The 14,908-nt window shown below is 45.7% G+C and overlaps 1 protein-coding gene across 1 annotated transcript in view; it reads right to left on the bottom strand.

Annotated features, from left to right (window-relative positions):
• The window catches only part of Shisa6 (shisa family member 6), a gene marked incomplete at its 5' end in the record, with an annotated part of 316,675 nt that extends 301,773 nt beyond the window's left edge, over positions 1 to 14,902 (bottom strand). Inside the window, one exon of the mRNA XM_023705426.1 lies at positions 14,412 to 14,902. Within this exon, the coding sequence (XP_023561194.1) occupies positions 14,412 to 14,902 (491 nt within the window). The remainder of the gene's footprint in view (positions 1 to 14,411) is intronic.
• Positions 14,903 to 14,908: the final 6 nt, after the last annotated feature.

Genomic DNA, 14,908 nt, shown 5'->3' with positions numbered 1-14,908 from the left:
TATTCATGAGAATTGCATGAATACCACTGCTCACTGGGGCAGGCAAATGGAAGCTAGACTTCTGCCTCTGCCATATCCCTGGATTTGTGAGCCACATAAATGCTGGGGAAAGGAGCAAACAAGTTCATCATTGTTCAAAGTTTTGTAGGTGCGAAAAGCAAAGCAAATAGGATGGTTTAGAGCCCTAATCGTGCCTTTTCTCTTTTCAGGGGAAGCAGGGAGAAATTGATGTTGGTGGATAGGTATGATAAAAGGCCAAACAGATGAACTACTTCATGAAGAAGCTGCTCTGGTTAATGTTTTTATACTAAGAACTAATGAGAACACTCTTGTTTTTGAAGAATTTTCTAAAAGCATTCCTGCCTAATTAAGTAGAGTATACTGAATATAATTAATTCTTTTTTTTTAAAGTATTCAAGGCTCTTTGTGAAAGGGCCATCAGTCTAATCTTTGGTTCTCATCACAGCAAAAGCTAACTAAAGCACACTCTAGGAAACGGAACTATTACATGTAAAAACTGTAGGACAGATTGTGGAAGTTGGTTTTAATATTTTTTACATAAGTCTCCAATAGCTGCTTCTTGTATACTTCTCCTGGAAGTAAAAAGTAGACATTTAATTCCTATTAAATAAAGGAGTCCAGTTACTTAAATCCTGGGTGATGGATCCTTAACTTGACATTGAAGCTGGGGGACAGCTGGCATCCTCTTCAGCCTCCTCTTTACACTTATCTACTGGACAGGCAGAGTCCTTTCATCCTGTAAAATATTCACTCAAGACAATTCAAGTGAATATATTTTTAATAAACACAGACCAAGGAGAATGGTTTAATTTGGTTCTCCCTATTCCCAGTTCTCTCACAGTCCACTTGAAAAACACAGCTGCTCGCTTTGTATGTGCACAAGACCGCTTTCCTTCTACAGAGAGACTCAGAATGGATGCGGAGTTCTCATTTGTTGTGTTCACAATGTCCACGCATCTGCATTGAGCTGTACTGCAGGTCTGAGTTGTCCGCAGCACAACTGGAATTCATGATGGCCAATAAACACTGCGGGAATCTTTGAGGGGAGACAGCGTGCTTGTTTTGGTATCCAAGCAAGTGGGGACCACTCCCCTACCCTGATGGGCACCTATCCTGGAGTTGTCACTACATCACCAGCCACAAGCTAGGGAGAGAGTCAACGTACATCTCGGCAGCCCTCATTTATTCTTAATAGTATGATCCCCATGGATAACATTTCCAGCCTCATGAATAGGAAAATGTATCCAGGTCTGTGAAATTCAGAAGCAGTAGTAACAAAACTAGACTTTGCTGAAATAGTTGAATGGGCTATCAGAGGATGAAGCAAAGCTCTGCATGTGTCAAGCGTAACATGGAAAAGGAAAGTGCTACCCAAGGTCTGTCAGTAGGGCCACAGGGCCAGCCAGGTGGTGCATGGATTAATCAATGCACTTGTGTGCAAGGCACGAACGGGCCACCGCTGCTGTTGTACTGATGTTTCTAGTTTGAGTATTGCTTTTTGCTATCAGCACAGTTCTAAATCTACAGATAGCAACTCACAGGCAGCATAGCCTAATGACTAAACAGTGAATTGTGGAGCTGAGTGCCTAAGTTGGAACTCTGGTCCCTTAGTACACTGGTGAGCATTCGCGAACTATTTAAGAGCTCTGTGGCACTGTTTCCTTACTGAAAAACTAAGGCCAAAACAATAAGGTAAAAAAATAATATCTATCTCTTAGGGTTCTCAAGAAGATTAAATGAGTTAATATTTGTAAAGCGTGTAGAACAGAGCCTGACACCTAGGAAGTACTATGTAAATATTTAACCGATAAATAAACCCAAACTCAATTTCCCGCTGTCTACACAGGCTTAGCCTACCTTGACCGAGCCACAAGTGGAAAAAGAAAACTCAGAAGCACTAGCCTGATAGTGTCGTATTGGTGAAATGCTTGGGTCACATGGCACAGCTGAGCCTGGCCATCTTGGAAGGGACCACCCACGGCTCACATTTTCTACTGGGGTTAGGGGTGGAAATCCATTAGGTCACCTATCAGTTTGTCCTAAACACTGAAAGCCACATGTAGGCAGAAGGCCTGTGGGTTCTTCCCCACTGGGCCACCACAGGCGATGCTGCCACTGGCATGCAATCACACGTGGACATGAAGGCCCATGGAGAAGCAAACAGATGCCAAGCCCAACCAAGCTAGTGGGAATCTGAAAGGCACACAGGAGTGCAAACACTTCCTTCAAGCTGGCCAGAGCAACATTTTCCATAAAATATTTAGTTATTTGTTTTCTTTCTTTCCCTTTTTCTTTCTTTCTTCTTTTCCTTTCCCTCTTTCTTCCCCTCACCCTTACTCCCCTCTTTTCTTCTTCAAAATAAACATTATTGTCATTTCCATGCTGAAGTGCATTCATTTGAATGCAAGCCCTGAAGGATGGGGTACACCAAAAAGACTGCCCCACGCCCATCCATTTTAATTCACTCACTCGTCAGTCACTCAGGCATTTATTGCAGCAGATAATGTTCTGGGCACTAAAATACAGATATGAGTATGATGAGCTCACCGTCCTGATCTCTTTCTCTAGTGGTGAGGGAGAGGGATCCGGATCATCAAGTAAATCCACTGTCTTGGGCTGGAGACCTAAAGGTTTCCCTGCAGAAATATTGAGATCTTTAAGCTGAATTTGAATTACTGAGCATTACATGTTGTTCTTGGAAGTCCCTTTTCTAAGTAGAAGGTCTCCACATAGGCAGAAAGGCTTGCAACCTCATACTGTGAGGAAGGATCCATGACTAGGAATGTTGGTTCAGGAGAACGGATCATTGAGGGGCTCTCTCTGCTCCCCTCGAGATGTCCCTGCTGCCATAAGGAAGGGACACATTCATTTTGGTGACTCCCCTGAGTGGACCTTATGCCAAAGGAGTCAACTTTGGTTCCCTGTAAAAATCACCAAGAATTGCACCACAGTGATGGATGGCACAGTGATGGACAGGATACCTCAGTCTGTATGTATGGCGGACACTCGCTGTGATGGCAGGAGAGGAGCCCTTCAGAGGGAGAAGAGCCAGAGGGCCCCAAAATGCCTGCCCATGAGGAGAACCTATGATTTGAGCATGTGAACACAAGCATGCTCATCCGGCCATTTACAGAAAACATTCTTGTCTGAACGCAGTGTACAAAAGAAGTGCATTTTCTCTCACCTCCGCCCTGAGAGCCATTGCACCTGTAAAAGCAGATCCTGAAGTTCCCTGTATATGGAGGTCAGGACGGGCCAAGGAAGAAGAAACCTTGACATTTCAGCCCACATCCACAGTGTGGCCAACAGGCCAAAGAGGCTGAGGGAGTCAAGGTCGCAGGGACAGAAAGGACAGAAGCTGTCTTGTCTTTCAGAAAGTGCTCTAAAGCAGAGAAACATGGATGGTAAAAACCCCAAACAGGCGATAAGGAGGGCTTACTGTATGTTGATGTCACTTGAGAACACATACACAGGTAAAGGAAAGGAGGTCGAAGTCCTTTCCTGACAAGGCCCTGAGGGCTGGCTAAGTGCCTCCTTCTACATCCTATAGCAGCAGGTCTGATGGTGGCTCCCCCATTCAAGCAGTGGTGTTGGGACCAGAGACTTCCACTCAACCTCTTCAATCCCTTGAGAAAAAGTCACAGAGGAAACAGGCGAACCAAAAGTCCTCCCTCCACCAGGAATTGGGACAGGTCACCCAGGGTCTCCCTGCATAGCTCTACCTTCTCAGGCTCAGCTGGGCATCCCTGTAGTAAGATGAAGGGGCCCCTGGAGGCCATGGCACACTTCATAACATTCTCAATGCTAAAAGAGAAATCTGTTAAGAGTCTAACACCACAGATAAATAAAACAAGAAAAGAAACAAGAGAGAAAATTAGAGAGGAACTCCCAGAGGGAATTAGAAAGGTACTCTGAAGCAACCTTACAGTTAAGCACTGCCATTTCAGTAGAAAAGGGGGTAGGCTAATACCCATCAATGAAGCAGAGATGAACATTATATAACACTTAAGAGAAGAAATGCATTCTTACTGTTTCCAAGGCCATTGCAATAGTTCAAATAGACTTTTAAAAAAGTAAAATAAAATTGATGTTTGGAGGGCTGCTTTACAAATCGATACAGATGAGTGGTAATAAGCAGGCTGACTGTGTGCAGAGACAGCCTGGAAGCAATCTGTCCTTCCCCGTGGTCCATGAACCCTGCACAATCTTTCCAGTCATTCTGAGCTATTTATCTGCTCATTGCAGCTTTTTATCAGACAGAGAAAAGCAAAACAACTTTACCCAGGTCCAATTTGGATAAATTTTGAATTAGTGGCATCTGAGTTAATGTGGTTTAATGAAGTGGCAGCCATATATATACACTGAAGAAGAAAAGCTGGCAGGTGGAGAAGGGAAAAGAAAGACAACTCAATAGAAGTGAACAGAAATCAAAATGACAGATGGAGAAGAAGGCGCAGTGGATGAAACAAGGAAAGGAACAAGAAGAAACATTTTAATGATGTGGTTTAAAAGAGAGCTGCAACAGATCCTTTGCTCAAAGATCCGCTATTTTTGTTGGTTAATAGGTGAGGGTGGAAAGGGATTGCTGGGGAAGGAGGTGAGTTAAAAATTGGGGGGGGGCTTATCTGGACCCAGGAAAGAAGTGTCTCCTAGTGCAGTCTTCCAAGGCCACAGGATATTACTCCTGGGAAACCTAAGGCTTGTCTTTTAGGGCACAAGCAAGTCAACTATAAGTCCAGAATGGTGGCTAGACTCCAGATTGTTCCCCAAGCTTTGGGACCACATCAGAGTGTAAGCCAGCCTCAACTCCAGCATTTCAGGGAGGTGTGTGCACATGTGCAACCCTGGCCCTCAGACAATGCTGCCCAAACATCAATAATAGGTCAAAATTCCCCACAGACTGGCTCCACACCTGACCCTAAGATGAGGGAGGAAAACCTTCTCAACCATCCCTTTCTCTACTACTAAGCATTTGTCCCCAACTATGTGTCCCCTAGCAAATGTCCTTATTCCTAGAACCTTAGAGAAGAGGCCACTGGCGGGCTCCCTAACCATTTCCCAGATGCTACTTAAAATTAACAGCCATTCTCGGGTTTCAACTTCCTCCTCATAGTATTAGGAAGAATAACGGATGAGGGAAGAACTCACTAGGTAAAAAACATACTTCCCAGAAGAGCACATTTGGCTAAAGGAAGAACGAATATGTCCAGAGGACAGGTGTCCTGAGTAATGACGCTTTAATGCCGAAGCTAATGGGAACAGTACACGAGACCAAATGCCAAAAAAGCAAGAAATAATGAGAGTGTTTTCATGGCCGGCAGAGAGCAACGAGTCTCTGCCTATCCTTAGGGCACACAGACAAGGTTCTGGCCACTCAGCGCTTCACTGAAACTCTAGTTCCCACAGTTCTGGAGAAGGGATAACGGTTTGGAGCAAGGGGATCAAAGGATTGTTTTGCACCTTTGGCTAGGAGTAGGCATGAAGCAGGCAAGAGACAAGAGGACTGGCAGGGTGCTCTGAAATTCTAGGCTCCACAGGCATCATACAGAGATGAGCTCCTGCTGAGGACCCAGGCATGAACCCACAGACCTAAGAAAGTGGCACAGCTGTGGGCACCACCCTGTCTTAACTGAAGCTTGAGGCCCGCAGCAGACTTTGGCTGCTGGAGAGACAACACAGGCTCTTGGGGTGTGCCCTTCAGGACAGAGGGATCGAGAACAAAAGAAACAGATACAGAAAAAGCAAGCAATTGGGAAGCATAGCTAGGAGCACAGAATAAAATTAGAATGGGCGAGGAGTGAATTGGCCGGAGTTCTGTGTCTTGTAAGCACAGCACTAGATATTATAAATGGGGCGTAGGGGGTTGATAAATGGAGCTGTTTATAAGTTGTACACCTCAGTAATTAAAACAAGGAAAGGCCTGATGTCCAGCCTCTGTTTCCAGATTTCTCCTTTCTCCTAGCACCTCAGTACTCTCAGGAGCAAGGACTCATGTAGAATTGCCCAGGGGTTCTTACAATAATATACAGTTTTCAGATTTCTCCCCCTCAATATATATATATTTGTATTGCCTTCACCATCCTCACAAATATAATCCAGCCTAAAGAAGAATACTCTTACTACCATGGGCACCTCCATGCCTTGCAGGCAATTCAAGTGGATGCCACTAGTGTTGTCTGCAGTACCCTGAGAGGGAGGTCATTTATCTGCTTAGTCCTTTACAATAACAACCTATCCCAAGGCACAAGCAGGTGGCACTTTGCTTTCTTAAGTAATCTGAATATCACTGACCCCTTTTTTTTTTCCAGGAAGGTGAGAGCCAGCTGTCCTGCTAAATTATCAGGGATGATGGGAGCAGGCAATGTACTATCTGTGTGACCTTGGACAACTCACTGAGCCTATCTGAGTCAGTTTCCTCAATGATAACATGGGTCTCTCTACTCAGAGGAGTGATGAAAGAAGGCAGTGATGCTGTGTAGCGGGAGGGCTGAGCAGAGTTCCTGGTACAGACTACTCAAGTACAAGCACTCCTCTAAGGGTTTCCACTTCCTTGAGCCCTCATCTAACAGCATTTCAGGTGCTCTCCAACTTTCTGAGATTGCACAGATGATGGGCAGACACTAGAGACTTCTTCCATGGCACCAGTTATCAAGGACCCAGGCACTGAGCCCCCAATCTCCTGCCAAGTATTATGGTGCATGGCAGGAAGAAAGAGTAAAAGGACAAAACAGGGGTGCCGGCAGGGATCTGGGACAGCCAGCTGTTTTCAGGGAACAAAAGGCCACAAGGAACCCAGAACCTTAATGTTTATTGATTACAACTGAGTCAAGGTCAATGGGTAAAAGCAGTGGGTGCTTCCAAGAACAGAAATGGTGACTACAGTGGGCTGGAAAGAAGGACAAAGAATTCTTGCAAGGACAAAGATGAGATGGGGGCAATGAGGAACTGCAATTTCCCCAGGTGCCTTATTACCTTTAGCAGTTCTTATCTTGCCCTGTGAGAATCACAGTCATTAGCACTAGGGCTTCCAGCTGTGATTAGAAAAGAGTGGGGAGCTGCTGAGCCTTTGGACCTCCCCTAGACTCAATTTATAGTTTGTGGTCCCCAACAGGAGACAGAGCTCCCACCTCCCCGACACAGCAGAATGACAAGGGATGCCTCGGGCCCCATTCCCCATACTCAGCCTTCCCCACTTCTCCATTTCTGGGATCATTCCCATCTCATGAATGTGCATTTGGAGCTGGGGGAGGAAGCAGGCGCCATAAATGCATGTTAGGAATTCATGGGCAGTGCTCATGGCAGCCTCTTGTCTCAGGGTTTGCACACGCCTCCACTTCATCTGTGGCTGCCTGGCCCAAGTGGCGACCTCATCTCCTCACAAAATTGCAGAGGTTACGGTCCCGATGTGGAGAGAGGGAAAGGGTGCAGTGCACAGGGGCTGTGATTCCACGTCTCTCCTCTGCATGTATCCCAAAGAAACTGGGTCCCTTTACCATCAGTATCAAAGTAGGAAGCTAAATTGAGCAACCTCTACTATTTTATGCAGAAATGTGGGACAGTCTCTTTTTTTTTTCCCTGTCCTTTCTGGGCAGTGACTTCAAATGCTTGATGCATATTCAACTCCTTTCTTTTGTCCTTTCTCCCAACTACCCTACTGCTTGATATAACTAACATGAAACTGGTTTTTCCAAGGTCAGTAATTATCCTTCCATGTGAGAAGCAGCCCCTTCACGGATGCTAGCGCCACTCTAAAATGCCTCCTCTGTGCTGCTGCCTTTGGAGACAGCTCCCCCAGCTCCCCAGAAAGCAGCTTTCCTGACTGAAGGTACTCTTGATTTCTGATCACCTATTCTCATTCATCAGCCTCAGCTTATGACTTATTACTGCTTACAAGAATCAAATCTACCCTAGAAGGATAAAAATATTCTACAATTACAGAAAGAAAATTATATGCTCTGTACTCTTAGAGAACTTCCAGGAGAAATATTGTAAAACCACCTTCCAGAGAAGGATCAGCATATGGTCTCCCAAGGTTACTGTGAGGAAAGATGGCATATTAAGATATATATGCCATAGTTCTTTCCAAGGATATCACAGGCATATTCCCTAAGCAGTGTGCCACAGAGATTCATTTCATTAGCCACAACTGAGAAGGAAAACAACTGTCACTAGAAACTGTGTTCCTATGACTCACAGAGTTCTTACATACACAGGGAGCCGCCCTGGATGATAATTCTGGACCACATGCAGGACCACAGATTCGTGCAAGTCCCTGGCCACTGGCAAACCTCATTGGTCTGGGCAGGTCTCAGCATTTCTACCCATCTCTGGGGAGACCCTGGAAGCATGCACAGCCTGAAGTTTTAATTACAACTTTCTCTCCATGGTGTTCTTCGATGAGTCCTTGTCCTGGTCCACCTGACTTCTTCAGTGATCTATATTATTAAGAGGATTATGCTTAGATCGGGTTATTGCTGATTACAAATGAATTTGGAGAAAGTGCAAAGGAACCGGAGAAGAATAATGAGAATAACTTTAGTGGCTGGAAACAGTAAGGAAGGGCTTAAGAAAGGCAGGGAAGGGAAAGAAAGGAGACTATCAGATTTGCCGTGTGGTGGAAAGGTACTTGCTGATGACTAAGAATTGTGCATAAAGTAAAGTAAAATGGGTTTTTGGTGGACAGGATGAGAATCAGCAAAGCCTCGGGCATGGGAGTCACGATCTAGTACAAGCTCATGCACACACTAGCTAGGCAACCTCAGCATTGTGCCCTAACCTTCTGGATTCAACGGCCTCACTTATAAAATTATGGAATTAGATTAAACATATTGCATGCGATGATGTTAGATGACACAATACACTACTCTGTCTCTTCAAAGATTTTGATTTTACTTCTAGAAGTTTATATATATATATATATATATATATATATAGAGAGAGAGAGAGAGAGAGAGAGAGAGAGAGAGAGAGTTAAAAAGCTGTCCTAAAATAAGCCTGCTCAAGGCTCAAGGCCAAATGACTGAGACCCTCTGAGCTTTTGCTGGTAAACCTCCCACCCAGCCCCTCTTCCCCATATACAATATCTACTAAGAAAAACACTATGGGGCCAGGGAGATGGCTCAGTAGAATAAGTGCTTGCCTGGCAAGCTCAAGGGCCTGAGTTCAATCCCTGGTTCTGAAAAAAAAAAAAAAAAAAAACACTATGGATGTGAGGTTATAAATGTGACTCAGGGAAAACTAATAGGAGTTTGACAAAACAGGAGAAAAAGCACAATAGAAGGTAGGTACAAAATGAATTTCATCTAGGCCCTCATGCATTCCATTATGGTTCCCCCTACCACCACCACCAACCTGAAAAAAGCTTACATCTTCATAAATCCAAGCCATAATTTTGTGCCTTCACAGGATATGTACTATGAAGGAACATCAAGAAAATTATAAGACAAAGTGAATTTATGATCTCAAACACAGATTTTTGCACATGACTTTGAATTGGGGGAGATGGTCAGGAAGAGGAGGATTGGTAACTTCCCACATCCAGGAGCAAGGTGCTGTGGTGTGGCTGTGATAGGGTTATCCTTAGCTATAGAAAGGAATCAGAAAGTTAAGATCTAAACAAAAGTCTACTAGGCCTAGGAGAAATGAGGCAGCAGAACTGGAAGGATCACGCTTCTTTCGGTGTAGTTTGCTTTTCTTCTGGATCTGTAGGCTTGTCTGTCTGCGGCTCATGAATTAACCTCGTTCAGTCAGCTCACTTTTTCAGCTGTCTTAACCACTGCTTCCTGCACAATTGATTCAAATCAACTGCATAGTCAATTCAATCTCTCATTAAAACTGGCTGAAAACAATGAATTAGACTTCTTTCTCTACTTGTGTCTTGCTAGCCTGGAGCTGGGGTCATGGTATCTTAGCCCAGAGTCTTCACATTGAATGTTCTGAATCTTGAGCAAGGTTGTAGGTGGGGCATTAGGGGGCAGATGTACAGACATTGTGAACTTGAGGCAGAGGAGGGAAGGAACATGAAGACAGGGAGCGACATCACCAGGGAGCAGTGTCAAGTCTAGGAATATCTGAAAAATATGTGCATAGTTGCACTGCTAAAACAATAATGGATCCTGCTAGCCTCATGTATCAAAGGCAACATGATTTATAAGCATACATTTTATAGCTGAAAATATATCTTGCCCACACAAGGTGAGCCCAGCTCATATGATGAACCCATACACCCATGTATAAGCAAGAATTAGGGCAAAAAAAACCAAGGCAGGGCCAAGATGGTCCTGTCCTTACCTCCTTCTCCCTATGCTCTCTGAAATCTCTCTACAGTTTCCTAGCTTTCCCTTCACATACTTTTTTTAAACTCAAAGGAAAAGGAAAACACACAAGGCTAAGACCTTCAATTCAAGGCATTTTTTTTCCCACTTTTCCTTCCAACTATTCTATTTGAAGCAAAACAAGCTGACTCTAGATCAATTTATTATGTTGAACTCGTAGTACATCAAAACACAAAGTGTCTGAAGGGGTTTGACAATTCATTGCCCAGGAAGCTAGAAAGAGTTCCTTACCAAATCAGTCAGCAAAGGGGTCCTGCTCCTGCAGTTACATGGCCTAGAAAGAAAAACAGAACTCTGGGATTGTAATTAATTTCTGGAGGAAGAAAAGGTGGCACGAAGTATTCCCTTGACTTCCTCTAGAAATAAGCAGAAGAACTCAAAGATGAAGGGCTCTGTTGGCGAGCTGCTTCCTAGCTCCTTTCCTTTTCCTGATGACATCCACTCAGACTTTGCTTCCCACAATGCTAAGCATCCCTTCCCCTGCCCACCTTCCTCCATCCCTTCCATGCCTCTGCAGGCAGTGGGAGGCCCCTGACTTCACCAACTGTGTTTGTAGCATCCTAATAGCTTCCTGACCCATCTGTTAATTAGCCGTTAAAAAAAGAAGAAGCCACAGAATTCCTCCCTCATAATGATTCTCATCTCCAAGACACTAATGAATCAACTCAGGGCCAGGAGGAAAGAACAGGTTTGGATGTGAAACAGCTCTCAGGGAATAGAATGTCAAAAGGAGGCTGCTTCCTGGCCCTTTCCTAGGCTTAGCCCACATTCCCTCTCCTTCGTGGAGACAGCACAGCCCTTAGCTAAGTAGAAAACTCCAAAGAAGCATGGCAGAGCCACTGAATAAACACTGAAGCTGGCACATGCCTACCGTCAGTCAGCTCGCACTTGGGCCTGAGCAGTTTGTAAAGGAGGGTAAAAGTAGCAATCCTGGTGGGAAAAGGAGTGCTCATCAGGAGAGGCTGGCTGCCCACATGCAGAGAACAGCTCTGCCTTTGGTCCCTTTCCCTCTCTTTCTTCTCAGTGGGGTCCTACTGGTGGGATCTGACCTCGTGGTCATCTGCTAAAATCATTGGGAGTTGCTGATTTCCCCTGCAGAAACTGACTTCTCATTACTCAACAGGACAGCAAGGTCTAAATGCTTCTGGAAAAAATTAAGATCTTTCCTGTAGGGGATGGAAGGAAGTTCTGCCCAAGAAACGCGTGCTCAAGGCAGAGGCCACAGAGCTGGGAGCACAGAGGCAAAGCAGATGACTCACCCATTCTTTCACCCCCTTTAAACTACCACAAATATCCTTTTCAATAAGGTCATTCTCACTGAAAGTCCCCAGACTCAGGTCTGCTTGTTCAAGTGGCATCTTCCGGGAGGATCACCCACCAGAATATCTACTTCCTTTTCAGCAAAGAAAAGTCTCTAACTAAAAGCATATCTTACTTCTCCTTTTAACCTCTTACAGTGCCCATCTTTCTGTCCCCCCACTCCTCTAGGGAAAACTCACTGTGAGTGAAGGTTTATCTCCTTCATCACTCCATTTTCCCTGCATCAGTTCCCCACTATGGGGCATAAACACGTACCAATAATGCCAAGCAGCAACCTCAGAGATGTGAACAGGTGGAGCAGCCCCACATGCCCACCCAGGAGTTGTAGTGATAGGAACTCACTCTGACATGAGAGGAGATGGGACAAGGCTATGTTCCAAGTATCAAGTTTGAAAATGAAGCTCCTCAGACCTGCCCAATGTCATCTGCAGAGCATCCTAGATGGCTCTCAGGCTCTATCCTCCTGTCTCCCCCCACCTCCAGCCAGCCTGCCTCACATATACAGTCCAGCATTATCTCCTTCCAACCAGCCTTGGTATGATGGTTCCCAAAACACTGATCAGGCAAGACTTCAGATGTCAGAAGAGGATCTGTGAACTGAATAAAATCAGAAGATAAACTTGAGGGAGAAACACCCCATACTTATATAATGATTTGAAGGCCTAAAATTCACCTCTTTTCCCAAGGCTGCCTTACTTCCCCAGCCTCAGGAAGAAACTACCCCCAGGATATCACCATAATTGTCTTTGTGATAGGGGTATCTGGGGAGTAAAGAGGGAAGAATCATCCAGAGGAACAGTGACTTATCCAGGGTCACATGCCAATGCCTCAATCCGAAGATGTTTGTGTGCAGCAACTGAGATCCTCATTGCATTGTAAGAAATGACGAATAAACTCCGTGAGAGTCTGCAGGGTAAGGGGAACAGGCAGCTTTGTCTGCGAGTGCACAGAACAATGGCTCAGGGAGGAGATGACACTGAAGGAACATTTGTGGACATCAACCAGCAAGAGAAAAAGGCTTGATAAGAGAAGCACAGGGAGAGGAAAGAAGAGACAAGTCTACAAGTACTGAGGTAGACATGGAGGGATGAGGTGGATAGCACATCTGCTATGGGAAGGCCCATATGCAATTCTTTTTCTGTTTCTCAAGCTGAACCAAGAGAACGCCTTTTTCAGACAAGACTCAAAGGAGGGCATATCATCTCCTTATTTTACTCATTGTCCTTCCTTTCCTTCTGCATTTGAGAGCCAGGACTGATTACAGACTACTGTTCGGAATGGTCCTATCCATACCAATGGCCAGTCCAGACACAAAGAGAATACTGAGTAAAGCGGAGTTACCTGAGAGATAAGGTGGGGGAGAGAAAGAAGTTGGTGGCAAGCTCTGGTGATGAGAGTTATAAATGGGTGCTCCCTTTGGAGTCACCCTAATTCCAGCGCTTCAGTTTAGAGTACCCACACTTTATGCATTTGACTCAACAAAACCTGCCAGAGAGTATCATCTTTTCTCAACACCCACAGTATCAAGCTGGTAAAAAAAAAAATCTCAGCTCTTTCAACATGGCTGGAAATTTCTATTTGGCTTCCTTTCTCTTCAATAAGGTAGGAGTGATTAATGTCCACAGCATTGAAGGAAGGAGGTTTTCAGGCCATGAGAATAACAAACAAGGTATAGAAATGAACTAGAGGTAGATGAGTCAGAACAGGGTCTGGTGGGCCAACTCAGAAGCAGAAACATTGGGGGTGTGGGGTTTCCTGGATACTAGGGTAGAACCGACATCATGCAGTGGAAAAGGAGGCATTTGCTGTGGCAGGATTTCCAGGATCCCCAGAAGGACCATGTGGAACCACATCCAACCAGTCAATTCCATGAACACATTGGCAACAGTGCTAACTTTGCATCCCCTGGGGTCTAGGCTATTGCAGGAAAGGCAAAACTCCTGTCATCCCCTGTTTTGATGTCCCCATGGGTCATGTAGGAGCCAGAGCCATGGGTGAGATGCGGTCCAAGAAGAGCCATGGTGCCATGGGCTGCCATTTTTTGAGTTGTTGGCCTAAGCTTTGGTGGGAGGCAGTCACTACTGTCTCTCCCAGGTGTACCGTGAAAGATACACACCAAGTTGCACATGGCAAGAACTGTTAAGTCAGTGAGTTCTGCCTGCAGGGCTTAAAAGAACAAGTCCTCCAGTCTCAGCAGGGAAGAGAAGCATCCCACTCGAAGACACACCATCTGTGCTTGGTCAACATGAAATGGAAAAATCTTTATTTCTTCTTCCCAGCAAAGGCAGCTTTTCCCTAGTGCCCTATTTCTCAGGCCTCAGACCATCCCAGTGTACCTTAATCTAAAAGACTTGATCCTTTTCCCACTAAGAGTCCAGCATTGTTCAAACCCGACCGAAGATGACACTTTGGATTTACTCAGACAACTAAATGCCCTGAAAGCCTAAATCAAAGCATCCACAGATCGTGAAAACGGAGCCAGAATTAGTAAAATTCTTATACTTGAACTTCATGGACTCCACTGTTTCTTTCATTGACTTTTAAATACCATCACCACCAAAGCGTGAATTTTTGGTTCTCAGGGAATGGAAAAGACTGTAAATGTATTGTTATGTGAAAGAAGTGACAGTGAAAGTGATCAGGAGGATACATGGGTGCCGGTGGAGAGGACCAGGGATGCACAGTAAAAGGAGTGAGGCCACGGGAGACTGGGACAGGGACGGAAGCGTGTCTCACCTGTGAATGTTCATCTCCCGTGGAGGACGGTGGGCCTTGTCATAGGAGACCTTGGCAAAGACGCCGGCCACGATGACGAAGGCGATCACCCCACAGGTGATGTACACGGTGAAGTTGGTCTTGTCCTTCTCCGGGTCGTACTTGTTCTCGGGGCCGGGCGACACCACCTTGGTGCTGGGCGTCTGTACCCACACGGGGCTCTGGTAGTTGGTGCACTGGCGCTGGTCCAGCTTCTCATGGCGCTTCTTGCAGCAGAAACGGTAGTAGCAGGTGCCGCAGCAGTACAGGTAGCCACTCTCGCTGTTGTTGCACTCGAACTCCTTGTCGTACTGGCCGCTCACGTCGTAGTAACCCCAGCACGTCTCGTAGGTGACGGTCGCGCTGGCCGCAGCCGCTACAGCTGCCGCGGGCTGTCCCCGCCGGCTCCCCGCCTCCGGGACCCGGGCGGTGCCGTTCAGCTCGCGGCCGCCCCGGGCTAGGGCGCCCCCGGGGCGCCG

This window comes from Octodon degus, unplaced genomic scaffold (genome assembly GCF_000260255.1).
Source record: "Octodon degus isolate 3935 unplaced genomic scaffold, OctDeg1.0 scaffold00219, whole genome shotgun sequence".
NCBI lineage: Eukaryota > Metazoa > Chordata > Mammalia > Rodentia > Octodontidae > Octodon > Octodon degus.
Note: the sequence above shows the minus strand (reverse complement) of the source record. Positions and strands in the feature narration are given on the sequence as shown.